This window comes from Xenopus laevis, chromosome 6L (assembly GCF_017654675.1).
Source record: "Xenopus laevis strain J_2021 chromosome 6L, Xenopus_laevis_v10.1, whole genome shotgun sequence".
NCBI classification, from domain to species: domain Eukaryota; kingdom Metazoa; phylum Chordata; class Amphibia; order Anura; family Pipidae; genus Xenopus; species Xenopus laevis.
The window spans coordinates 17,881,240-17,907,577 of NC_054381.1; the positions used below are offsets into that span (position 1 = coordinate 17,881,240).

Sequence of the window (26,338 nt, forward strand, 5' to 3'; positions counted from 1 at the left end):
TGAAACAAAACCCGGAGACGCGAGCACATGTTTAAATACTGCTACTGGCATGAGCGGTCAAGTAGTACGATTCCTTAAGGAGATACATGATAAGATTCTCTCGTTTGGCGAGGTTGTCAAAAGAACGGATATGGCAAAAACAGCAAGGCGATTGTGGGTTAATCCGAATGTTTAGCCCTAGGGCCAAACGATCGGATTATACAAATTAAATTGATGCGGACGTACGATCTGCGCCCAATATCTGATCCGGTCCTCGATCGCAGGAAAAATGAAACCGGTGTGCTTCGTTTTTCAAAGTGGTCCAAGTTGCCTCACAAGGAAACTTCGGACGACTTTGGAAAACGAAGTGCTAGAAGTTCCTTCCCTTCGGCGATTTAGATTCTAGCCAGCAGGAGGCAGTTTGGGGAGATTAGTCGCCCCGAAGAAGAGGCGATTTAACGCCGGGAAACAAAATCTCCCCAAATTGGAGCATGTGTCTTTGCCCTAAAGGTGGCCATAGACGCAGAGACACGCTAGTTTGGCAATGTCTCCAAACGAGCGGATCTCTCCCTGATATGCCCACATTGAAGTGGGCGATATCGGGCTAATCAGATCGTGGGCCCTAGGGCGCAACGATTGGATCACAATGATTCTGAAACGGGTGGTAGGATCTCGGGACTGCATACACGCACAGATGCGGCCGCGATTTTTCAACCTGCTCGATTAACATAGAGCCCGTCGGATGGTCCCACACATGGGCCAATAAGCTGCCGACTTGGTCTGTTGGCCCGTGTTTGGGGGCCTTTAGTCAGCCTTTTGGTTTTATGTGGTGTCAAAATGAATTTTGTGAACTAGTGCCATTGGTAGTGGTTCCCAGCAAACACTATTTACATAGGTTTTCTAAAAAGGTCCTTTTATGTTAATATTGTCATTCAAAACAGATGAGGGTTTTTTTGTGTTTCCAAATAAGACTCTGCTAAATCTCCCTTTTTTTTTTTGCAGTGAACAGGCGAGTCAGCTCCACACACAAAGATTAAAAAAACAAAAAAAAAAGTAAAGAAAAAAATGAATATTCAAACCACAACATTGAGTTTTATCTACATCCAGCTCAACAGCAACATTTAGAATATATCAACAATAATTTTTTAGCATTTTTTTCCCCATAAGGTACCTTTTTTTTTTTTTTCCTCTTTATATGTTCTGATTATTTACAACTGTACAAGCAAAGCACACACTTTCAAGTGCACATATTTAATACAGTATCGACTATTTGCATTTACATTTTAACAATCTGAAAAGGGGGAGAAAAAAAAAAAACAGACAAAAAAAAAAAAAAAAAGGTGAAGGTATTTTACAAAAAACAAACTGTTGCTAGTTCCTGTACAACAGTGTTATTACTCGGGTCAGCCGTGACAGATATACACTGAAACCAAGTAAGTTTGTATTTCACTCATGCTAACCCTTAAGGGGGTCAGACTTAATTAAACCTAAGCTGTCTTATACAAAAGTTAAGGCAAAGTCATTATTTTTTTTTCAAGTTTAAATAAAATTCAAGTCTTTAAATATTGGATGGAAATATTTCTTTTTTCATAAAAGAAAACCAAAAAAAAAAAAAAAATCATAACAGTTTTCTAACCTTATGGACTACCCGAAGTAGATGCGGCGGTAGGTTATCAGGTTAAATAAACAAATGTGTGGAATAAACTGTAGCGGGAAAACATCCGCCCCGCTTTTCCCCCGAATACTTTTTTTTTTTTTCTTAACACATTTCAAAAACTAAAATAATTTATATTCTTCTTTATTAGAAACGTGCTAAATTTAGTGCATCCTTGTCCTTCAGAATTTTTTTTTTTTTTTTAAATTGAATACGTCTTGTAATAAAAACCGTAACCCTGCCCCGGGTGGGGGCGGGGTCGACAGGCATTCCTACCCCCACCCCACTTAGATGAAGGAACCCTCTAAACATTATCACACGTGTTTTGTGAATCCAAATGCTGGTGTGTCAGCAATTCGGGAGGTGTAAGCCGCCAATGTACAGGTACACAGCTGCCACTGGATTCCAAAAAAAAAAAAAAAAAATGACCTATGGGGTTTTTTTTCTGTGGTTTTTTTTTTTTTTTTTTTTTTGAAGGAAAACATGGAAATTTGCAAGAGAACTACAGCCGTCAGTGCTAGCACTCTCTTCTCTGAATTGAGAGCAATGTGCTTTGAAAATTGATTGCATCCCTGTACTTACAATGTGAAGCTGGATAGGTTATGGTAGCTGTATTAATTAAAGGAACTTCTTTGGGAACAATCGACGGTTGGTATTCACTCCATCACAAAACCAAAATTTCAGAAATACCAATAAAAAAAAAATAAAAATAATGCAGAAGGATACATTTTTGCTAAATATTTTTTTTGCATGGGGCAAAAACAGAAAAAGAAAATCCTTCTGAAGCTTTCAGTACACTGAATTTAATGTACTAATGAAAGAAAATGTATATATTGAACAAAACAAATATATATATTTGGTCTATGGCGTGAATATCAGTCGTCATGCTAGCCCTCAAACAACCAAAGTGATATTGATAGGGAATATTGGCAAGTGATTGTGTAACCTGAATCATTGGGGTTTACAAGGCATGGGGAGAGAAATGAAAGAAGCCTTTCATCCGCCCGTTGCTACCTATGCTAATCCAGCAGCTCATTTCATTGTACTTGAGTGGGGTACAACCATAAAGGTGTGATGCTTAGGTCTCCTTCTGCCCATGGTCTTACTAAGGAGATTTCAGAGGGCTGCCGGGTTCCTTATTCACACGTTTTCCGATGGCCAGAGGAGGAGGAGGAGGAGACCTGCGACCTGATAGTCTCCTCTGGTCTTTGGGCCGCCCTGGGTTAGATTTGGGAGGTGGGTTCTCCCTCGACTTTTCCGTCGGTGTGTCAGCGAGCTTTTTTTCTTCTTTCACGCAAACGGTCGAGTTTTGCTTGGGATCCTTTGAAGGCTGTAATGTGGGTGCTGCATCCTTGCTTGTTCTCTGGCATATTTCTGCATAACTGGGTTTTCTTAATTCCTGTTTAAAACGAAAGGGAAAAAATGCTGTTAGGTATTAAATGTTAAGGGGAAGCTGCAGCCGCACGAGTACATCTGTGTTCTAAAGGTGGCCATACACGGGCACGGTCCTATAGACATCGATAGGCCAAAAATCGATAATTCAAGTTTGACTTTTTCTGCGATCCAGGACCGCAACGGCTGATTCGGTCCTGCGACCCGTTTGGCACCCTTCTCAGCATTATAATACGATCGTTCATCCCCAGTGCCGAACGTTCGGATTCAGCCGATATGCCCAGCCGTTAGTGGGAGCATCGGGTTAAGATCCGCTCATTTGGCGACCCAGCCAAACGAGCGGATCTAATAGTGTATGGCCACCTTTAGTCATTTTCAATTTAGATGTTTATTTCATATATTTATATGGCTTGTGTTTACACAGCTTAATCCCAGCTAGGCACTTATTTATCCCCTTGTTGCTTAACCAGCAGGTAATTCTCCAGACAACACAGTACTAAGACTAAGCCTTAAAGGACCAGCAACAAAGACACTTTTAACTTTAAATTCGTAAAGTCTTTATTAAGAAATAACTTACGGATTCTCTGCTTCCGCTCCTCTTCAGAAACAGCGACAGGGTGACGATCCATCATGCGGCGCTCGATTTCTCCTCCCTGGCTATCTCCTATAGAAGGCAGGGAGTAGAAATGGAGCACAGCACGATGGATTGTCACCCTATCGCCGTTTCTGAAGAGGAGCACAAATGGAGAATCGGTAAGTTATTTCTTAATAAAGACTTTACGAATTTAAAGTTAAAAGTGTCTTGGTGGGTTTTTTTTCGTTAAGTACAACATTTTTTTTTTTTTAATTTTTTTTATGTTACTGGTCCTTTAAAGAGGTGGTTCACCTTTCAGAAAACTTTATTATGTTATAGAATGGCCAATTCTAAGCAACTTTCCAATTGGTCTTCATTGCTTAGTTTTTATAGTTTTTTAATGATTTGCCTTTTTCTTAGGACTATTTCCAGCTTTCAAAAGGGGATCACTGACCCCATCTAAAAACAAATGCTCTGTAAGGCTACACATTTATTATTATTAACTTTTTATTACTTTTTAACTTTTTATTACTCATCTTTCTATTCAGGCCTCTCCTATCAATATTTCAGCCTCTTATTCAAATCAATGCATGGTTGCTAGGGGAATTTCGACCATAGCGACCAGATTGCTGGAACTGCTGAATAAAAAGACAATTAGCAAATTGTCTCAGAATATCACTCTCTATATCATGCAAAAAGTTAATTTAAAGGTGAACCAGCCCTTTAATCTCCACTGTTGTTCTTCATCTGGCAGAGAAGAGTCCAACTCCACTAACCACTAGCTTCAGCTCTAAACCAAATGTCACCAGCAGTAACAGGCAGTTTTAGTTAAAGTTAACTGGCTGACCCCAGTATGTGGTTTCGATTAGAGCCAAGGACGGGAGACAGATGGATCCTGTCTGCTTCTCTAGAGACTGAATAATGCTGAAGGAGAGGACACCAGTGTGCCATGAGCCTAAATATCAATGAACCTTTCAAATAAAGGGACTGTGATCCTTCTTTGTTTTGTAGGACATGGTCTCTAATACCGAGAGGATATCTGGAATCCTTGGAATAAAGCAAAACAAGCAAAATGTGTTGTTTGGAGTAAAGTACCTATGAGTAGCAGGAAGTCCCCATGTATGCATGAAAAAGTCATAATATGTAATGAAGTATAACGTGAATAAAGGGATTCTGTCATGATTTTTATGATGTAGTTTTTATTTCTAAATTACACTGTTTACACTACAAATAATTCACTCTACAATATAAAATTTCATTCCTGCACCAGCAAGTGTATTTTTTAGTTGTAATATTGGTGTGTAGGTGCATCTCAGCTCATTTTGCCTGGTCATGTGCTTTCAGAAAGAGCCAGCACTTTAGGAGGGAACTGCTTTCTGGCAGGCTGTTGTTTCTCCTACTCAATGTAACTGAATGTGTCTCAGTGGGACCTGGATTTTACTATTGAGTGTTGTTCTTAGATCTACCAGGCAGCTGTTATTTTGTGTTAGGGAGCTGTTATCTGGTTACCTTCCCATTGTTCTGTTAGGCTGCTGGCGGGGGGGGGGGGTGATATCACTCCAACTTGCAGTACAGCAGTAAAGAGTGACTGCAGTTTATTAGAGCACATGACTGGGGGCACCTGGGAAATTGACAATATGTCTAGCCCCATGTCAGATTTCAAAATTAAATATAATAAAAATCTGTTTGCTCTTTTGAGAACTGGATTCAGTGCAGAATTCTGCTGGAGTAGCACTGTTAACTGATGCGATTTGAAAAAAAACCTGACATTTAGTGTCCGACCTCACGTCAAACTGATATGTATTAGGCATTACATAAACTTGTGGTGGAAAAAGGAAGGATAATAGGACACACAAACTGACTGAGCTACCCTTTAATACTCCAGCAAGACCGTAAATATTTTTATTCTGAAAACATCCAATGAAGTTTGACAGACTAGAAGTAACATGCATTACTACACAGTTGAACAAATACTTACTGTAGCAGCTCCATTGACTTGAACGGATTTGCTAGCAGTGGTTAGAGTGGCAGAAATCCTTTCTATAGTAGGAGACTCTCTCTGCTGTACATCAACCATCTTTAATTCACTGCATTGAAAAATACATATCATTATTAGGTATCATGGTCAAAGGAGAACGCAAAACGCTAGCACAACCACTTTTCCTTTAATTACAGCAAATTGGGCAGTATTAGGGGGGTTGGCTACGGTGTGGTTGAGCAACGAGGCATCTGGAGTGAAGAACAGTTGTTACAGCACTTTGTTTGCTTTTAAAGGGGTGGTTAACATTTAGTATGTTAAAGAATGGCTAATTCTGAGCAACTTTTCAGTTTGCCTTGATTTTTTATTTATTTATAGTTTTTCAAATATTTGCCTTGCTCTTCTGACTCTTTCCAGCTTTCAAATGGGGGTCACTGACCCCATCTAAAAAAAAACCAAATGCTCTGTAAGGCTACAAATGTATTGTTATTGCCACCAATGTTACTAATAGGGAAAAAAGAAACATATAGAAAGGCCGGTATTTTTTTCCCCAGAAAAGATGGCAACCCTAATAGCAAATTGTCTCAGAATACTAATCTCTACATCATACTAAAAGTTAACTCAAAGGTGAACAACCTCTTTAACCAGTAAAAATAAACCTGCATTTTAATGTGGGAGAACATTTCTTGTTTTTCCGCATCCCAGGAGACCAATAGCAAACAACAAAGTTAACACCTGAAACTGCCTTTTGTGCAATTGCTCTTATGTGAACTTAGGGGAAGTAAAGTGTAAAACAGAATAAGGCTAGAAATGCTGTATTTTGTTTACTAAACAAACACGAACTTACTGCACCACAAGCCTAATTAAACAAATAATTTATGCTTTCAAAGTTGGCTACAGGGGGTCACCATCTTGTAACTTTGTTAAACATCTTTGCAAGACTAAGACTGTGCACATGCTCAGTGTGGTCTGGGCTGCTTAGGGATTGTCATAAATGATCAAAACAGCACGTCATATAATATCAGACAGAAACCGATACAGCAAGACTGATTTATAATGACAATATACAGACTGCACTGGGTCCAGTGTTGTCATGAAATTGAATATGGATTTTATTGCTTTTGTATTTTTTTAATACAAACTTTCTCCAACTCTGCAGAACCAGTGGCTGTAGCAAAATGATCCTCCGACTAGAATTCTTGTTTATCCGTTTAAATCTGGCTCCATAATTGTGGAAGTTGGAAACAGTAAAGGGGATGTAAAGGCTAAAAATAAAATCCAATACAAATCTCTACACAGTCGCCCACTGCACTACAGGGAAACAAACAAAGCTGCTTGAGTTCTGCATGGCTGGGAAGTAAGGCGGGGGCTACAACTGCTGTTCATAAGTATGATTGTTTCCCTGCTCAGCAGTTAGGGGCCGTCTGACAATTCCTATCCACAGCAGTAAATGAAGGGAGAATTTCACTGCATTCAGTCAGGTTTCTTATTAAAATGGTACACATATTTTAATGTATATTGGAGATAGATTTCTTCTTCATTAAAGAAAGTAAAAATGGGATTTTATTTTTTTTCCTTTACATGTCCTTTAACTTTTAACTTGCTGTATGTACTGAAGAAAAAAACCCAAAAGATTTTAATCTTACTCTGGAGAATGTGATGGGGATGGTGGGCTCTGGAAAGTTACTGGCAGTGCAGCAGGAATAGGCAACAGTGGCTCCCGGGGGATTCCAGAAGGAACAGTGTTTGTACTTGCATCCACATTAAGGTTCTAAAGGAAAGAAGCAGCAAGAATTGAGCACATGTTTGTGTTTCAAAAAGCATAAAATTCAAATATCATTGCCGAGAAGCTGCACAAGACAAGGCAATTGGGTAATTTTTGAAGAAACAGGGCATTAGCCAAGTGCTGGTTAAATAAAAACTACACCCCCAAAATGAATACTTAAGCAAAATTTTGTGATGGTCTGTGTGCTGCCTCAGAGATCACCTGACCAGAAATACTGCAGCTCTAACTGTAACAGGAAGTGTGGAAGCAAAAGACAGAACTCTGTTTATTGTCTCATGTGACTGAACGTGTATGGTTTGTGTGCACCATGAATCGTACGATCCCAGGGGGTGGCCCTTATTTTTTTTTTTTAAAATGGCAATTTTCTATTTATGATCACCCCAATGGTACATAATGCTAAAAAAATTATATTATTATTAAAAAATGGTTTATTTACATGAAGCAGGGTTTTACATATGAGCTGTTTTATGCAATATTTTTTTTATAGAGACTTGCATTGTTCTGGGGGTATAGTTTTCCTTTAAGTGCACTCCGAACATCTACACTAGTATGAACGCAAATGTATTTCTCGACATTACCGTGCATTTTCTAACACTTAGAGGCACATTTATCAAGGGTTGAGTTTCAAATTCACACAAGTTTTTTTACTCCCATAAATTCGACCAATTAAATTTATTATTAAAATCTAATTTCCTCAGCTCGGACTAATTGAATCGACCAGAAAACTCGAATCGAATTCAAAAGACTTGATTTGAATTTAAAAAAAAACCAAAAACTTGATTCGAGTTTTTTTCTCAGGAAGGCTGCAAACATCCCCAAATTGGTCTCTGGATGTCTCCCATTGACTTATACGGTAATTTGGCAGGTTTGAGCTGGAGAATAGTCTAATTTGAGTTCTTAAAGGGCCAGAGTATGATAAATTTTGAAATTCGAATTAAAACTCAAATCGCGTTTGGATAATTCACAATTCAAAAATTTCTCTTTGACCCTTGATAAATCTGCCCCTTACCCAATATACAGAATGCAAATAGGAGAATTCAGCTTGAGAAAGTGCAAGTGCCAAAAATTTTAACTGCCAAACCACCAAACCTGTAGTCAGCTTCGGCCAAATTGGACAGATGGGATCAGTAAGCACTAAGGCTCCAACCACATGGGGGGCCTCTGATCATAACCATAATCTTGTGTGTATGTACCCAGAGTCACTAGATCGGCCTGGGTGCAGACATGGGGGAAAGCAAATGCCAGCGGATTGGCAGATTCTTATTTGAAGGCGTTAGCCTTGGTCCAATGAGCAGATCACACAAAAACATTGGGCAGCTCAAAAGACACAGAATGATAACTTACCTTTTCTTTTGATGTACTGATCACCATATTAGACATTCTGTTTTCAAAGAAGTCTTCAGGTTTTAAATTACCAGCGGCACCGGGTAAAGGCGGGAAACTAGACAATCCCAATTCAAAGCTTGGAGAGGGCGGCTTCATAGGTGGAGGGGACTGTGTCGGACCTCTCTGAAAAAGATATAATTAATCCTTATTGGAAGCAAAAACAGCCTATTGGGTTTATTTCATGTTCAAATGATTTTCTAGTAGACTTGAGGTAGGAAGATTTAAACTACGGAAAGATCCATTATCTGGAAAACCCAAGGTCCTGAGCATTCTGGATAACAGGTCCCATATCTGTACAACTAATCAGTAACACAGATAAAGAGAACTAAAAAAAAAAAAACTCACCGAAAACTTGTCTTCCCTCTTCTTTCTGTAGCCATAAGAATTTTTCCTGTGATAAAAGATGTAATGTACATTACTTTAAGAAAGAAAGAAAGAATGTTCAATGTTTAGCATGTTAAAGGAGAAGGAAAGGTTAAAACGAAGTAAGCTTTAACAGAAAGGTCTATATCAGTGATTTCCCCGACCCTAACCCACCCTTCCCTTGGCCTGCCCGCATTCGCACTTCCTGGTTGCTTTTATAGACCGGCACCATACACACAAAAGGGGTGGGGCGAGCAGGTGAAGCGTCTATAAAAGACGAACCCGGAAGTCGTAAGAAAGCATGACTGCGACGGGTGGGGAGAGCAGGAGAATAGCTCAACCCGCAAAGAAGCGTGTGGGGTCGGCATGAACCCGCACATCACTGGTCTATATAAATACACCAGAAAAACTCTCAAAGTAATGCTGCTTAGAGTCCTCTGTCAAAATAAACACGGCATTCCTTTCCTTCTGTTGTGTACTCATGGGCTTCTGTATCAGACTTCCTGTTTTCAGGTTAAACCTCCAGGGCTTGGGCTTGAGCATGCTCAGTTTGCTCCTCTCCCCCTCCCCGCTGTAATCTGAGCCCAGAGCTATGAGTGAGCAGGGAGAGACTCAGGCAGGAAGTGGTCACAACAAGCTAATATGGCAGCTGCTATCTTAAAAAAACAGAGAGCTTCTATAGCTGTTTACTCATATATTGTAAAGCATTCTGCAGAATAAATATAGTGTTATAGTTTGCACTATTGTGGTTAATCTATTGGCAATAAACTGCTTCGGTAGCTTTCCTTCTATAAATCAATAAAGGATGGCAGTGCCCCCTGCCGAGAAAGAAACCCCCACATTTCTTCTAAGCAATGGATTATATGGATTATAGTCAGCTGTAGAAACCAACATTAGACATTCATTTCATGCAGCATTTGTCAGTTCTTTCTCAGTACACTCTTTCAGGAGTCGTAAAACTCACCTCCCTCGTCCAAGGCCAAGTGAAGGATCAATATTTGTGGGCTCCACCCTGCCCGTACCAATATCCCGCTTTACAAAAGTCGACGCATTCTGCATCCGCGTTCTGTTTTGTCCCGGTTGCCGTGTGGGCGCACTACGCACCCCGTTAATTAAGCGGTCAGTAGTAAAGTTGAAAATAGTTGGCCCGTCAAGTAGTGCTGGCCCTCGGTCTGTGCTTGGAATTGTATGTCGTAGATGTGATTTGCCAGGATTCCTATTGGGAAAAGACAAACATATTTACGTTTTTCTGTGCCAATTATCAGTCTGGTTTTATTCTACAGCAATTGCTAATTATTGTTCTGACTCTCCGTTGTTCTCCAGTTATTCTGGCTGACAGTATATTGCATGTTGACTATAATGTAGCCCCTATTAGAAAATCAAGATATTTAATATCTTCCAAGGTGATCCATAAGCATATAAAGCCCTAACGCTGCAGTCCAAGACCTAAAGTAAATGGTTTTTGGATAACAGACAATTTTAAAGTTGTGCGACCTGACTCATTTCTAGGCACCAATTATAAATGATATACATAAATAGGCACATGTCAAAGGTCCTAGACAGGAACAAGGGATCTCTGGGAAATGCTTGAAGATGATGGCAAAGTGCACAAAGTAATAAGCAAAAGGTTTAAAACTAGTTATTATATTCCCTCTGTGGAGGCTAACTGGCATGCCTCCCCTCTGTGTAAATTTTACTTTTCCATTAAATACTTCCACTACCCTGAGATTTGAGTGTATTTTACTCATTTTCCCCTTAGTATTGGGACACATAGGTGGTCCCTTAGTATACACAGGCAACTATGTCTCATTTCTGGGTCCACTGGGATTACTCTAGACAGGGTTTGTCCACTAGGCGGCAGTAGTTTAAAGTATAAAGGGGTTTAGCTCCATGTGCTCAAGGTCTGTCCTGGGACCTTGCCTCACTGGGAGGTATTACAGGTCCAGGTCTGCCAGTGAAAAGCTAGATAAGAAAATTATTTAGTGATAGTGAATATGGTAATAGTCACTCTAGGAGTGAGAGTCAGCACAGAGTAGCTAGTGAGCAGCTGTGGCTCCAACGAGAATAAGTAGTTGGGTTAGGAGCCCGTGGTAAGTAAACCACTAGAGTAGGGACTACAGTGGCTGAGTTGAGGACCAGATCGGTTAACAACACCCCAGGCTGAATACAGTGAGTGAGGACCAAATAAGGTGCCAAGATACAAGACCCGAGGCTGAATACAGTGGGGTGAGTGGTTATTTTATTGAGAAAAAACTTGACTGAATCTCCTTCTGCACTGAATTATCACCAGGTACCGGGAGTTGCATGTGTACGCTGGGGTTCTGGGCACATTACAGGCAGTTTAACTTGGTCACACTAATCCACAAATGCACAGTGCACTCAAGGGTGTGCTACATACATAAAGAAATCAGGTTATACCAAAAAAAAAAAAAAAAAATAGTGCTACTTGCCTGTTCCTTGGTGTATATGGTCTAAGAGTAGCTAGAGGAGAAGCGGCAGGCTTGAATGTTGGAGACGTAAACCCATTGATGAATCCGGTATTAGGGAAAGGCGTGACCTAAACAATGCAAGGAATTATATTTTACCAGATTATTATTAATATTAAGCTCTATTAAATAAAAACAAGTACATATGCTTTTCCAAGTACTATGGTGCAATTTTCAGCATTCATTCAATGAGAAAAATAAAGATAAAGATTTGGCACATACCAAGGAAGGGTCCAGGTAGCTGTGTGCAGTAGACCAGGTCTGAGGTGTAATTAAGCTGTAGAGAGGAAACTGCTGTTGGGGGCTGTACACTGGAGGTATGTAGAAGGACGTTGTGTAGCGCTGCTGTGTGTACAAGTTCATGTCCACTGGTCTATAACCATTCTTTGGCAAAAATGTATTGATAGCGATCGCCTTTGCTTTGATCCTCGCCTGCAGATGGAAAATGTTATTACTGGATTGGCTCTAGAAACACATTAATAAAGAACGGTCTGAAAGCATACCACAAACAATCTGTTTCCACTATATCTGTACAAATAATCAACTGGACTTGCTGTGTTTTTTTTTATTCTTGAAGACGTTTCACCAGTCATCCAACTGGCTTTCTCAATTCTGAATTCTGGTGAAACGTCTTCAAAAAACAAAAAACAAGCAAGTCCAGTTGATTTGACTTCTTTCTACAGATAAACCATGACCTGGATGAATGAGAATCTTCACAAACAAAATAAAATAACATTACTGACTGGCTTGTTATAGACAAGCCCTATATAAAGGGGTAGGTCACTTTCAATTAAAGACCAACTGCAGCATTGTTTCAGAATATCACTGTCTACATCATTCTAAAAGTAAGTTTAAAGGCCTTTTTAAAAAATTACAAAAGCAAAAAATTTGTGGGGTTTGGCAAAATTGTTGAGGACATCCCCCAGGGTAGAGTCCTGCAGTGGGTCGGGTACCCGCAAAAACCTGCGGTGCCCTGTGGGTTGCGGGAAGAAGTTCTGGGTGCACGTATAGACGCGGGTTGGGGTTCTGCGGGTCGGGCCGCGGGTCTTCTCAAAAGCGTTTTACTAATGTTTTCTGATCAAGCCTACTTCTGATGATGTCACTTCCGGTTTACGACAGCACTTCCTGATTCTTAATAGTCAGCGGGTCACGGATAAGGTACTTGCGGGTCGGGTCGTGGGTCCAAGAGGGTAAGAATGCAAGTCTGGGTTGCGGATTGCAGATACGTGTACGGGTTTCAAAAAATAGACCCGCGCAGGACTCTACCCCAGGGACTAAAATGGTTGACCTTCTATACACCAGGCTGGTACGGCTCTTCTTAATAAAATACACCAGTCCAGCTTATTGTTGTTGCTTGGCCCGGGTGTAAGAAGACACCACTTGTTGCAACTTCCCGTTCAACAAATTACAAGGCAAATACTTCTGTTAACTCACCTTAATAGGTTTCCCTTGAAATGTTTTTACCTCTTCTCTGAGGTATCTGTAAGCCTGTACCAGAAGAGACGTTGATCAGTTAATGACGAAGGCAGAAAGTAAGGGGGGGGGAGCAACAGTACCAAACACAAGGAAACAGCCAAAGATGATGCAATGAATTGGGAGTATTCGATACAGCTTTACTAAACAAGGAACAACCGAATTCGTGTTTGCACAAGTAGTTGTAGAAATATGCAGAATGTGTGCCTCCTGTTTACACCTACATTTCCCTGGAGAAGGCTAATTTGCCTGCCAATGCCAGAAGTTATATTAATACTAGACAAATACTAGGTGGAACTGTACCCTTCCCAGTAATCCTTCCCATTATAGGAACAGTAACATCACAGACATAGCCCCTTGCCCATGCTAAGCCGCTGAACTCCATACTGACAACATACTAAAAGCCAAAAAAGTAATGTATAAATTCAGGAGTGACTGGATGTGTAACATAACAGAAAACTACTTCCTGCTTTTCAGCTCTCTAACTCTGAGTTAGTCAGTGACTATAAGGGGGGGCCACATGGGACATAACTGTGCAGTGAGTTTGCAATTGATCCTCAGCATTCAGCTCAGATTCAAAAGCAACAGTTATGACCCATGTGCCCCCCCTCAAGTCACGGATTGGTTTCTGCCTGGTAACCAATCAGTGGAAACCAAGAGAGCTGAAAAGCAGGAAGTAGTGTTCTGGCTATTATGTTACACATCCAGTCACTCCAGCCTTTATACATTACATTTTTGGCTAACAAACTATATTAGAAACATTTTTTATTTTGCACAGCCTCTCTATTTACCCAGTTTTTATTGTTACACTGAACAATTCCTTTAAGTGCAAAAGGCTTCAACTAAAGCAAGTAGGATGCCTGGAAGTGTTTATTTTATTCATAAAGACACAAACTATCCCAAATGATTATTTTATTCATCAACACCTTCAAGCTGTCCCTAGTTCTCATCTACTGAAACGATTGGTCGAATCACCGTATGACAGTAATGACACTGAAAACCTCAGTAGCATGATCTAAGTCAAATGGAAACTCACTTAAAGGATGAATATGTCATCGAAGATTTAGAAAATAAGAGACCCTTTGCTGAAAGAGCGATTACCCGATAGGAGGGTCTCCAGCATTCGGATCATATCTCATTTGCATTCAATCTTAGAATGGATGGATACAGTTCATGCACGGAAAGATGTGGACAGGAGCTGCAGCTCTTTGCTTCCTTTCAGCAGACCAGTGGATGGAGTATTATCACTCTTGACAATAAATCTCCATCAGGTTCACAGGATTATCAGCCTAAATTCATCCCCCCCCAACATGCTATACATCCCCAGCCAGTAACTGAAATCAGCCAAACTGTCCAATCAAATCTAACCATGTACAGCCAGTTTCAGTAGACAGGTTGATTGGGAAGCTTTTTATTTTCAGCTAGAGATGCAAATCAGAGGTGGGCTCTATGCTAGATGCATTTTTGGAACAGCTTGTGTGTATTATGCCTGCAGAATTTGTATTTGTCAATGATGTATTGTTACATTTAATGTTAGTTACCTGTTGTGCATCAGCTTCTGATTCAAATGTAATGAACCAATTGTCATTATAGGCAAACTCACAGTTAATAAATTTAGGCAAATTCTCTCCTTTGAAGAGGGCTTCCACCTCCTGAAAGAATGCAGAATTAGGTAGAAGTTAAAAGCAACATCATTTCTAACAGTAGAAAAAAATTTGTGAAAAACCAGACTTTGAAACAAAGACTATGATTAATAAGGTCATTCTTACTTCGATAGGAGTAGATTCAGGAACCTCCCGTAGAATCACAATGCACCGATTCTGATTTGGTCTGACTTTCTCTCCTTTCTCGTCCACTTGCACTAGAGGCAAAGCTAAAATGGACGTGAATTTCAAAAATATTAGAAGAAATCCCTTTACTGACATGGCAATATTAAAATAAATAAATAAATGATAAAATAGGGCAATATAACAAGAACATTTGACATGGCACAAAGTTAAGCTCCCCATACATGGGCCGATATAAGATGCCGACAGATTAAAATGGCAGTTTATTGGGCAGTTTACGGGACCCTTTGACGGGCTTCCCCTGATCGACCAGGTTCATTGATGCAGTCCATGGACTGACCACCCATATTCTCATCATTGTGATCTGATCATTGGGCCCAAGAGCTCACTATTGGATCAGCCTGACATCGCTCACCTCAAGGTGGGCATATTGGAGAGAGATCTGCTGTCGGATAAACAGGTAAAAACAATAGAATTACACCTTCGACTATTCAGCTGTATCCTCTGATCGATGTTCGGGTGCCTTCAAAGGCACCAAAATTTCTTACCAAAGTTTTCCATCTCTGACAACTGACAAGACGACTGATATCCAAATCTTCTGCAGCCATACATGCACCGAATATTGTTTGAAACTTTGTTTTGTACAGTCACATCTGTGTGTGTATGGCCAACTTTACACATTAGAACAAAGCTCAAGTTGCACATCACCAATTTACTAACAGACGAAGAGGAGAATGCGCTAGTGCTAACAAAGTTTTGCGCTTTTCGCCTGGCAGGTGAACAATCGTTACTCCGCAAATTCATCAAAGTGCAAATGTTCCAGTAATACACCCCTTTTTGCCAGAGTTTCCTTCTCCAGGTTATACCTCATGAATCTTGTCAGTGACATCATATCCTGTATGCCTACAAAACACTGGCGTTTTTTTTTTCATATTTTAAAGTGGGATTATGTTTAACGGTTGTAACCGTTACATTTTTTTTTTTTTGTTTAAATTTTTCTTTAAAGGAAAACTATACCCCCAAAATGAATACTTAAGCAACAGATAGTTTATATCAAATTGAATGACATATTAAAGAATCTTACCAAACTAGAATATATATTTACATAGATATTGCCCTTTTACATCTCTTGCCTTGAACCACCATTTCGGGACTCTATCTGTGCTGCCTCAGAGATCACCTGACCAGAAATACTACAACACTAACTGTAACAGGAAGAAGTGAGGAAGCAAAAGACAGAACTCTGTCTGTTAATTGGCTCATGTGACCTTACATGTGGTTTGTATGTGTGCACAGTGAATCTTACGATCTCAGGGGGCGGCCCTTATTTTTTAAAATGGCAATTTTCTATTTAGGATTACCCAATGGCACATACTACTAAAAAAAAGTATATTATTATGATAATGGTTCATTTACATGAAGCAGGGTTTTACACATGAGCTGTTTTACTCAGTATCTTTTAATAGAGACCTACATTGTTTGGGGGGTATAGTTTTCCTTTAACCATTTGAGAGTCATGCCACATTTGTTTTAGGGTGGGCTTGTGTTTAGGACAATAGAGGATCTCTTTTTTTCTTTATTTTGCTTCCTTGAACATTTTGTGGCCACTTCCAGCAATCTGAACAACATCTCTAATAAAGACATATATATGACCTATATGTACCCGCCCTATTCAAATTGACCTAAGAGTTAGAGTGCTTATAAAGTTTCGCTAGGCAGAAATAAACGCTAGCGAAAGTTCGCTATGAAATGTTCATGCGGAGGAATGATCGCTGGTGACGCTTCAGCAGCATTCGTCTGCCAAGATGTAACTTTGCATTTGGTTAATAAGCGTATGCGCTGCGAATTAACGTCTGATGAAGTTGGGGCGAATCGTTCCAAGGGGATTATACCCAAGTTAATCTGCCCTATAGTATGAAACACTATAGTTGAATATAGTTCAGCACCTATATGTTAAGAATATCCAAGCCTCTGCCAGTTTTATAAATGTGTCAAGGATAAGATCTCCTATATCCAAATGGATTTGGATATTTGAAATCATGTACAACTTACAACCAAGCATTGTTAAAGGGGAACTACCGCGAAAATAAATAATCAATTAAATATTCTGTACTGTTTCTGAAATAATCAAGTTTATCTTCACTATTCCTCTCAGCATCTGTTTCTCTCCATTCTCTCTTCATGCAGCAGTTGCGTGTGAGATCCAATATAGATCTTATAAGAGGGCTTCATTTGCCTAGAAGATGTATTCCCAAACATCGGAGAGTCGGATATCGCAAGCAAAGAGAGGTTTATGCACTTGCAGAGACTAGGGATACTAACAAATGCAGCCGTACTACACAGGATCACAGAATGCCGATCTTTCACTTCCCGCAATAAAATCAGCCAAAATCGAAATTATCAGAATTTAAAACCATGACCATTTTTTTTTAAACTTACATCGTAACACATCAACGATTAGATCCATATCGGTGCTGAGTTTTTTAACGAGGTCAAGATTCGCTACAGTCATTATTGGCACATATTGATCGCTGTCCATTTGTGATATTAGGTACATGTCACTGGCGAGATTCTCTCTGCGAAAAAGCAAGCAGATACAGTGTTAATAATATAGGAATATGCTGTATTACTGAGGAGGCCTGCCCAGCAATGAACCAGACATGTTAAATACCCTAATGAACAGTAGGCCTGGTCCTAGGGAAGCAAAAATCTGGAAGGGGACAATGACTCCCACTCAGTCCCCAGTGGAGGTGATTATGTTGGAGCAGGAGTGGCAATGAAAGGGTGAGGGGAGCAGTAGGAGATGGGGGGCAAGCCTAGCAGCCTAGGGGAAAACGACTTTTAAAAACTGGCCCTCGGTGTAGTGTGGGCTGCATTCAGATATTTCAGGTTTGCAGGAAAGCGAACGAATACTTTAACATACTGTATAGACCTGGGGACCTATGTCAGGAATTCAATAGTGTTATTACAGAAGTCAGTATCACTTCAACTTATGGCATGGATCTGCTTAAAGGGATACTGTCATGGAAAAAAAACAATTTTTCAAAATGAATCAGTTAATAGTGCTGCTCCAGCAGAATTCTGCACTGAAATCCATTTCTCAAAAGAGCAAACAGATTTTTTTATATTCAATTTTGAAATCTGACATGGGGCTAGACATTTTGTCAATTTCCCAGCTGTCCCAAGTCATGTGACTTGTGCTCTGATAAACTTCAATCACTCTTTACTGCAAGTTGGAGTGATATCACCCCCCCCCCCAGCAGCCAAACAAAAGAACAATGGGAAGGTAACCAGATAGCAGCTCCCTAACACAAGATAACAGCTGCCTGGTAGATCTAAGAACAACACTCAATAGTAAAAACCAATGTCCCACTGAGACACATTCAGTTACATTGAGAAGGAAAATCAGCAGCCTGCCAGAAAGCATTTCTCTCCTAAAGTACAGGCACAAGTCACATGACTGGGGGCAGCTGGGAAATTGACAAAATGTCTTGCCCCATGTCAGATTTCAAAATTCAATATCAAAAATCTGTTTGCTCTTTTGAGAAATGGATTTCAGTGCAGAATTCTGCTGGAGTAGCACTATTAACTGATGTGTTTTGGAAAAAAAACAGTGTATCAGTATTTGTAATAACTTCAATATTTCCTATTCCATCGGAAACTTGCCCACATTGATAGCGTGTGATCAAATTAGAACGATATACTTAGATAAAGTGCTAGTGCAATTTGATCACGCACTATAAATGTGAGCAAGTTTCTGAGATATTCATGTTATTACAAATACGGATACACTAACACTTGGTGCAATCAATCAGTCTTTTTTAAAAAATTCTTAATAAAAATCCTTCCAGCAAATCTCTAATACTCTACAATTGATAAAGAAGGGGTGTCTCTTTATTCTTAAGAAACCATTTTTTACACACTGACTTAAATCAGACTCCTTTTTTAATCAATTTATTTAATATACCGGTAGATAGATTCTCCTCACACCAGACAAGACAAGTAAATAGGCTGTGCTAAATAAAAAATGTTTGTAATATAGTTAGTTAGGAAAAAATGTATAAAGGCTGGAATGACTGGATGTCTAACATAATAGCCAGAACACTACTTCCTGCTTTTCAGCTCTCTAACTCTGAGTTAGTCAGTGACTTGAAGGAAGCTCCTATGGGACATAACTGTTCAGCGAGTTTGCAATTGATCCTCAGCATTCAGCTCAGATTTAAAAGCAACAGGTATGACCCATGTGGCCCCTCCGCTCCAATCACTGAGTGGCTACTGCCTGGTAACCAGTCAGTGTAAACCAAGAGAGCTGCAAAGCAGGAAGTAGTGTTCTGGCTTTTATGTTACACATCCAGTCACTCCAGCCTTTATACATTACATTTTTGCCTAACTAACTAGATTAGAAACATTTTTTCCATAGCCTATATATTTACAAAGCTTTTATTTTAACACTGAACTATTCCTTTAGGATAACTAAAACTTAAAGACATAGATAGAAATGTTGTACATTATGTTTTGGGCTTCTTTAGCAGCCCAATGTAACCACAGCATTTTAGCAGTAAAGATCTGTGTCTCCAAAGATCTCCAAAATACCATCTGCAGCAAGATGTTCTCGCAGGTCTTTGGAGGTGATCTTTGGGTTGTCTGTAACCATTCTCACAATCCACCACATATGCGGCTCCTGTATTTTTCTTGGCCTGCCAGACCTGGGTTTTACAGCAACTGTGCCTGTGGCCTTACATTTCCTGATTACATTCCTTACAGTTGAAACTGACAGTTTACACCTCTGAGATAGCTTTTTGTAGCCTTCCCCTAAACCATGATACTGAACAATCTTTGTTTTCACATCTTTTGAGAGTTGCTTTGAGGATCCCATGCTGTCACTCTTCAGAGGAGAGTCAAACAGAAGCACAACTTGCAATTGGCCACCTTAAATACCTTTTCTCATGTTTGGACACACCTGTCTTTGAAGTTCAAGTCTTAAGGAGCTAATCCAACCAATTTGGTGTTGCCAGTAATCAGTATTGAGCAGTTACATGCATTCAAATTAGCAAAATTACAAGGGTACCCAAATTTTTGCAGCCAGTTTTTCACATTTGATTTAATTTCATACAACTGAATACTGCTTCACTAAAATTCTTTGTTAACAAAAATGAAAGACATAACACTTATCTTTTTTGTTGAAACTGGAGTAAATTATTATGCAGGCTGAGAGGGGTTCCCAAACTTTTTAATTTGACTGTAAAATTAGCCACAATCATGTTTAGGGTTTATTTCTCCTTTAAGGCATGAACGTTTAGCTAGCCATAATGCTCGCTAATCAACTCTGCTAAAGGGCTCATCCTTTCCCACCTTGCAGACAATGAAATGTGAGCTTACAATCATTATTACAATGGCACCTACCGAGACAAGCAAAATTCCAGTGTTTTCTTAAGCAAATCGCGGAGGTCTTCTTGACCTTCTGGCTGTGGCAGATCATTTGCTCCTGAATGTTTAATGGGGAAAGAAATGAAAAACACATGAGCAGGATTTTCGATAAAAGTTAGTGAGCGATAAAAGTGCATCCTGATAAACCGGCAACCAAATCACTAACACCTGTCACATATTAGTCCAACAAATTTTATAAAATACCAGAAATTGTCAATAATAATTTTACAGCCATAATTGCAAACAGGCAGGGAAAGGAAAGCATTGAAATGATAGTCATCATCTCTGCACAGCCACAAGGCTAAAACATGTTTTATTTTCTCAAGAAAATCCATTTAAAGGAGAAGGAAAGCTACCAAGGCAGTTTATTGCATATAGATAAGCCACAACAGTGCAAGTTAGAACGAAATTTCTATTCTTTACTTGAGCAAAGAGCTCTAGAAGCTCTCTCTCTGTTTAGCTGATGCCATATTAGCTTGGTGTGACATCAATTCCTGCCTGAATCTCTCCCTTCTCACTCATAGCTCTAGGCTCAGCTTACAGCAGGGAGGGGGGGGGGGAGGGAGAGGGGAGCAAACTGAGCATGCTCAAGCCCTAGCCCTGGAGGTTTAAGCTGAAAACAGGAAGTCAGATACAGAAGCCCATGAGTACACAATAGAAGGAAAGACATTCTGTGTTTCTTTTGACAGAGGACTCAGAGCAGCATTACTTTGAGGGTTTACTGGTGTATTTATGTAGACATTTCTGATAAAGCTTACTTAGTTTTAATCTTTCCTTATCCTTAAATGTTCCAGCCCATATATCAAAGTGTCCATTTGGGTTTGTCACAACTGTCAGCCAGGTAGCCATGTATGGAGCATGGAGGTCGAAAATGTATCATTCAGATATCAGTGCACAATCATCTTTCTATACACAGCCAGCTGAAAGTTGCATTTGGATCACAAGTTGGCTTGTCCAAGACACTCGTTCTGTGCTGTGATACATAGCTTGCACTTTAGTCTAGGGCTTATACATGCTCATGCAAACAATGTCTTTATTTCCACTTAAAGGGCTTGTTCATACTTTTAGTATTATGTAGAGAGTGATATCCTGAGATAATTTGCAGTTGGTTGTCATTTTATATTATTTAAGGTTTTTGCGTTATTTACCTTTTAATTCAGCAGTTCTTGAATTTTAAGCAATCTGGTTGCTAGGGTCCAAATTAGAAACTAGAAGTTAACTTAAAGGTGAACTACCCCTTTAATGCAGGTAATTTCCTGCTGCTGCCTGCAGGGTTGGTAACGTTATCTGCCCTTTTTTAAAATACATTCATTACCAATGTAGTACAGGTATGGGATCCATTATCCAGAAACCCGTTATCCAGAAAGCTCCGAATTATGGAAAGGCTGTCTCCTATAGACTCCATTTAATCCAAATTTTCAAAAATGATTTCCTTTTTCTCTGTAATAATAAAACCGTAGCTTGTACTTGATCCCAACTAAGATATAATTAATCCTTATTGGAAGCAAAACCTATTGGGTTTATTTAATATTTACATGATTTTCTAATAGACTTAAGGTATGGAGATCCAAATTATGGAAAGATCCATTATCTGGAAAACACCAGGTCACGGGCATACTGGATAAAAGGTCCCACACTTGTATTGATCCAAACGAAGATATAATTAATCCTTATTGGAGGCAAAACCAGACTATTGGGTTTATTTAATGTTTACATGATTTTCTAGTAAGGGCAGAGACACATGCTCAGATTTGAGGAGATTTAGTCATCCGTTGATAAATCGCCTCTTCTTCAGGGGCGACTAGTCTCCCCGAACTGCCTCCCGCCTGCTAGAATGTAAATTGCCGGTGGGATGGCACTCGGAATGCTTAGCTTTCCAAAGACGCCTGAAGGCAACTACGGGTGACTTCGGAAAACGAAGCGATCCGATTGCCATCCCGCCGTCGATTTACATTCTAGCCGGCGGGAGGCAGTTCAGAGAGATTAGTCGCCCGAAGAAGAGATTTGTTGCTGGGCGACTAATCTGCGCGTGTGTCTCTGCCCTTAAGGTATGAAGATCCAAATTACAGAATGATGTGTTATCCAGAAAGCTGCAGGTCCTGAGCATTCTGGATAACAGGTCAGATACCTGTACTGAGGAAATGATCAGTGTCAGATGGAAATACCAGGTGCCTTAGAATAAGGCCTCTTCTGTAAACTATTTTTTCTTTCATTTGCATGCATTTTATAGAGAAGTAGAGAATTACTAGGGTATAGGCATTAGTGATGCATGGCTCTGGCGGATTCGAACCAACAAACTGCCCCCAGAGGAGGGTCTTGGCCAGGTTGAATGGTCCAAAAAAATTTACTACTCAACTGCTGCAGTCTATACAGGCCTGTCAAAAAGGGCCAAAAGTGCTGGAATATAGCCCCCAACTCCAAAGGGCACTCAAATCAAAAATTCAAAAATATATTCCCAGTCAATTCTCAAAATTAAAAAATCACTTTTTATTCATCATAAATATTAAAAAGTAGGCATACAGACCAATTGATGCTCCGCCTTACGGCGAAACGCGTAAGGCGGAGCATCAATTGGTCTGTATGCCTACTTTTTAATATTTATGATGAATAAAAAGTGATTTTTTAATTTTGAGAATTGACCAGGTTGAATGGTCACCATGCTGACCACTCACAGCTGCTCTAAGCGTGGGTAGAAACTTTTTTGAACCACACATCACTAATAGGAACGCAAGGCCGTATATAGCTAAAGCAAGTGCCCTCTGGATATCTTCCTGGCAGCCCAACACAAATTACATAGAAAGTCATTACCTGAATGGGTGGTTTCGTGCATAGATTCATATTCGGAGTTTCCCAGAGATATAGTGTTCATGTCTGTTCTGTCTGATACAGAAACGGATGGGGGTACTTCTTGTAACACTGTTAACACTGCATTTTCACTTTTCTTCTCACTCTCATCATCGGCTTCCAGGCCTGAAATATTCATGTAGTCGTATGTTAGCAGGAGGCTACACCAAGGCCTGAGGATCTCATTATAGCATGCAATCCTGAGTACATTCATTTTTTTTTTGGGTGGAAAAAGAGCATTTCTAAAGATAAAAAAGGTAAAACGCACTGGGGAGTGGATGCACATGCAAACACCCCTCCTCTTTTCCCCTGTGCGGGTGAAAAAACAGCTATTGAATTCACTAGGCAGTGCTTAACATGTATGCTCCAGTGAATTTGGCTTTGTCTTTTAAAGGGCAAGTCAAAATTGCCAAAAAAACCCCAAAAAACATAATTCTAAGCAACTTTCTAATATACATTATACATTAAGGGGCAGATTTATTAAGGCTCGAAGTACATTTTTTTATGGTCAAAACTCTCAAATTCTAATTGTGGATAATTCTAAATCAATTTATATTTGAATTTTGAGATTTATCAAACCATGCCCGTTTAAAATTTAGAATTTGACTATTCGCCACCTGAAACCTGCCGAGTTCACGTATAAGTCAATGGGAGAGGTCCAGTGACCAATTTGAAGATATTACTAGCCTTCTCGACGTTCACGTTTTTTTCGGAGAAAAACTTGATTAAAATTTAGTCTAAATCGATTAGAGTTTTCAGGCCGGTAATATTAGTTTGAGTTTTAGATACTTGATTTTTTTAAAATTAAATAACCCCCAATCAAATTTCGAGTATATTCGAATTTATTTATTTATATTCGAAAAAACAGCTATTGAATTCACTAGGCAGTGCTTACATTTATGCTCCAGTGAATTTTGCTTTATTTGGCTTTATTTGTCTTTTAAAGGGCAAGTCAACCACAAAATAAAAATCTACCAAATAAAAGAAAACATAATTCTAAGCAACTTTCCAATAAACTTTATCCACTAAGGGGCAGATTTATTAAGGCTCGAATTTAAAATTTGAATTTTTGGGTTTTTTTATGGTCAAAACTCTCAAATTCTAATTGTGAATAATTCTAAATCAATTTGAATTTTGAGATTTATCAAACCATGCCCCTTTAAAATTTTGAATTTGACTTTTCGCCACCTGAAACCTGCCGAGTTCACTTATAAGTCAATGGGAGAGGTCCAGTGACCAATCTGAAGATGTTAATAGCCTTCCTGACATTCGCGTTTTTTTCGGAGAAAAACTTGATTCGAATTTAGTCTAATTTGATTAAGAGTTTTCGGGTCGGTAATATTCGTCCGAGTTTTAGATTTTTTTTTAATTAAATAACCCCCGAATCAAATTCCAAGTATATTCGAATGTGTTTTTTTTTTTTTTTTTTTACATGAATGTGAAATTCGACCTTTGATAAATAGGCCTCTAAGTTGCGTAGAAATATTTTTTCTTTCAGTAGGCATAAAATATTTTTGGGGTTGACATTCCTTTTAAAGGTCTCTTCATAAGTTTTACAGGGTAAATGTAAGTGTTGGTGTTTCCTTCCTGCAAATAGAACAGCAATTTTGCTTTGCTTTACGGCTCTACTTTGTCATCCAATGGAGAATTGAGTTTGGTGTATGGAAATATAAAGCATTGATTTAAATGCTGATCTCAGAATGTACACAAAAGTCATACTGGAGTGTATTGAATAGAAGATGCACATACCTTCTCTGGAAGAATCTGGGGGTTCATCGGGTATCTCTTCCCAGGATGGACCCACCGTTCCATCAGCAGTACCCCCAGCTTCCACATTTAACATGGGATTCCCCCATACTTTAGCATTGGGGTTTAACTCTGAGACCTTGGTTGATTCCTACAATAAAAAAACAAACAAAAAAATACATTAAAAAAAAGAAATCACCATAATGTATTTATGTGCACCTGCCTTATACGTGAACTGATTTGTTTTGCACTTTGATCAATTCCTGGCTGATGATAATTGTGTGTATGTGCTTATAGCAACTAATTAACCCCTGTATAATCCTATTTAAGGATTTATGGATTTATCAGTGCTATTCCTTTTCCTTTTTTTTTTTTTAATTTCTACATCTGAGCGGAGTCGTACTGGCCAAAGTATATATCTGCCTGGTTACTATATACTGTATCTGCTTTGGTATCAGGTCTGGACTGAGAATGAAAATAGGCCCTGGCATTTCAGGTACACACAGACCCAAACAGCCCCTCATCAGCCCAATATATAGCGACTGTCTATAGGTCTTACTAACTATACAGTTAGGTCCCTAAATCTTTGGACAGAACTTTTTTTCTAATTTTGGTTCTGTACATTACCACAATGAATTTTAAATGAAACAACTCAGATGCATATATATTATCCAAAAAGACAGGTCCACACCAGGATTTTTTTTTAAAAAAAAATTAAAACTTCATATTTATTAGATACATTAAAATGGAACCGGCCAAGATTTCGGTCTGTCTCTAAGACCTTTATAAAGGTCAGTGTAATTAGAAGTGACAGGGTCACACAAAAATACGTATACTGAAATACATGGATGAAACAGACATGAAAAAAAAAAATCTTGACCTGGGGACAGACTAGGGTGGCCAGTGACTCCATACACAATTAGTAATTGATGAAGTTAATCAGTTTCTCCTGTTTAGGATTGATCTGTATGAGCTAGTGAGCAGTGCACATGGGACTAGGGTAGGAAAGAATGAAAAGCCACTGCCTGGGAATGCATGAAGAATTGCCTGTGCCGAAGACCCCTTAAATTACAGACATGTATCAGTTTAAACCACTGTCAAGTCTAGAACAATATCAGTGTGCTGCTCACTGTGTATATATTAATTTATGCAACCACACGCTAAAACTATACACCATACACATTCAATCAGTATTCTTTAGCAGATAGTAGAATACAATGGGTTCTACATAATGCATCTGTTATCTGCTATGTAACCTGATCCTTGAATGGCTGCCCCCATTGCTACACAGCACCACCATTATGTCAACTATAGTAGTGTTTCTGAAGCAAACACATATGTACCAGTGCAATGCAACAATACATTATATTTTAATTACTTTCACTTTTTAGTGTTACTTTCCCTTTAAGGTATGAAGATCCAAATTACAGACAGGTCCCTTTTCCGGAAAACCCCTGGCCCGA

General features: G+C 39.3%; 1 protein-coding gene across 4 annotated transcripts in view; it reads right to left on the reverse strand.

Moving 5' to 3' along the window:
• Positions 1-958: 958 nt before the first annotated feature.
• larp4b.L (La ribonucleoprotein domain family member 4B L homeolog) overlaps positions 959-26,338 on the reverse strand; it is a 56,481-nt gene continuing 31,101 nt past the window's right edge. For all 4 annotated transcript variants that reach the window (XM_018267159.2, XM_018267158.2, XM_041565810.1 and 1 more), the window contains 15 exons: positions 24,879-25,026; positions 23,094-23,255; positions 20,262-20,343; positions 17,298-17,434; positions 14,841-14,944; positions 14,613-14,723; positions 13,033-13,086; positions 11,821-12,030; positions 11,563-11,669; positions 10,077-10,328; positions 9,095-9,140; positions 8,708-8,872; positions 7,224-7,348; positions 5,578-5,686; positions 959-3,032 (listed from right to left, as the gene is read on the reverse strand). In XM_018267159.2, coding sequence (XP_018122648.1) covers positions 2,739-3,032; positions 5,578-5,686; positions 7,224-7,348; positions 8,708-8,872; positions 9,095-9,140; positions 10,077-10,328; positions 11,563-11,669; positions 11,821-12,030; positions 13,033-13,086; positions 14,613-14,723; positions 14,841-14,944; positions 17,298-17,434; positions 20,262-20,343; positions 23,094-23,255; positions 24,879-25,026 — 2,106 coding nt within the window. In that variant the 3' untranslated portion in view covers positions 959-2,738. The remainder of the gene's footprint in view (positions 3,033-5,577; positions 5,687-7,223; positions 7,349-8,707; positions 8,873-9,094; positions 9,141-10,076; positions 10,329-11,562; positions 11,670-11,820; positions 12,031-13,032; positions 13,087-14,612; positions 14,724-14,840; positions 14,945-17,297; positions 17,435-20,261; positions 20,344-23,093; positions 23,256-24,878; positions 25,027-26,338) is intronic.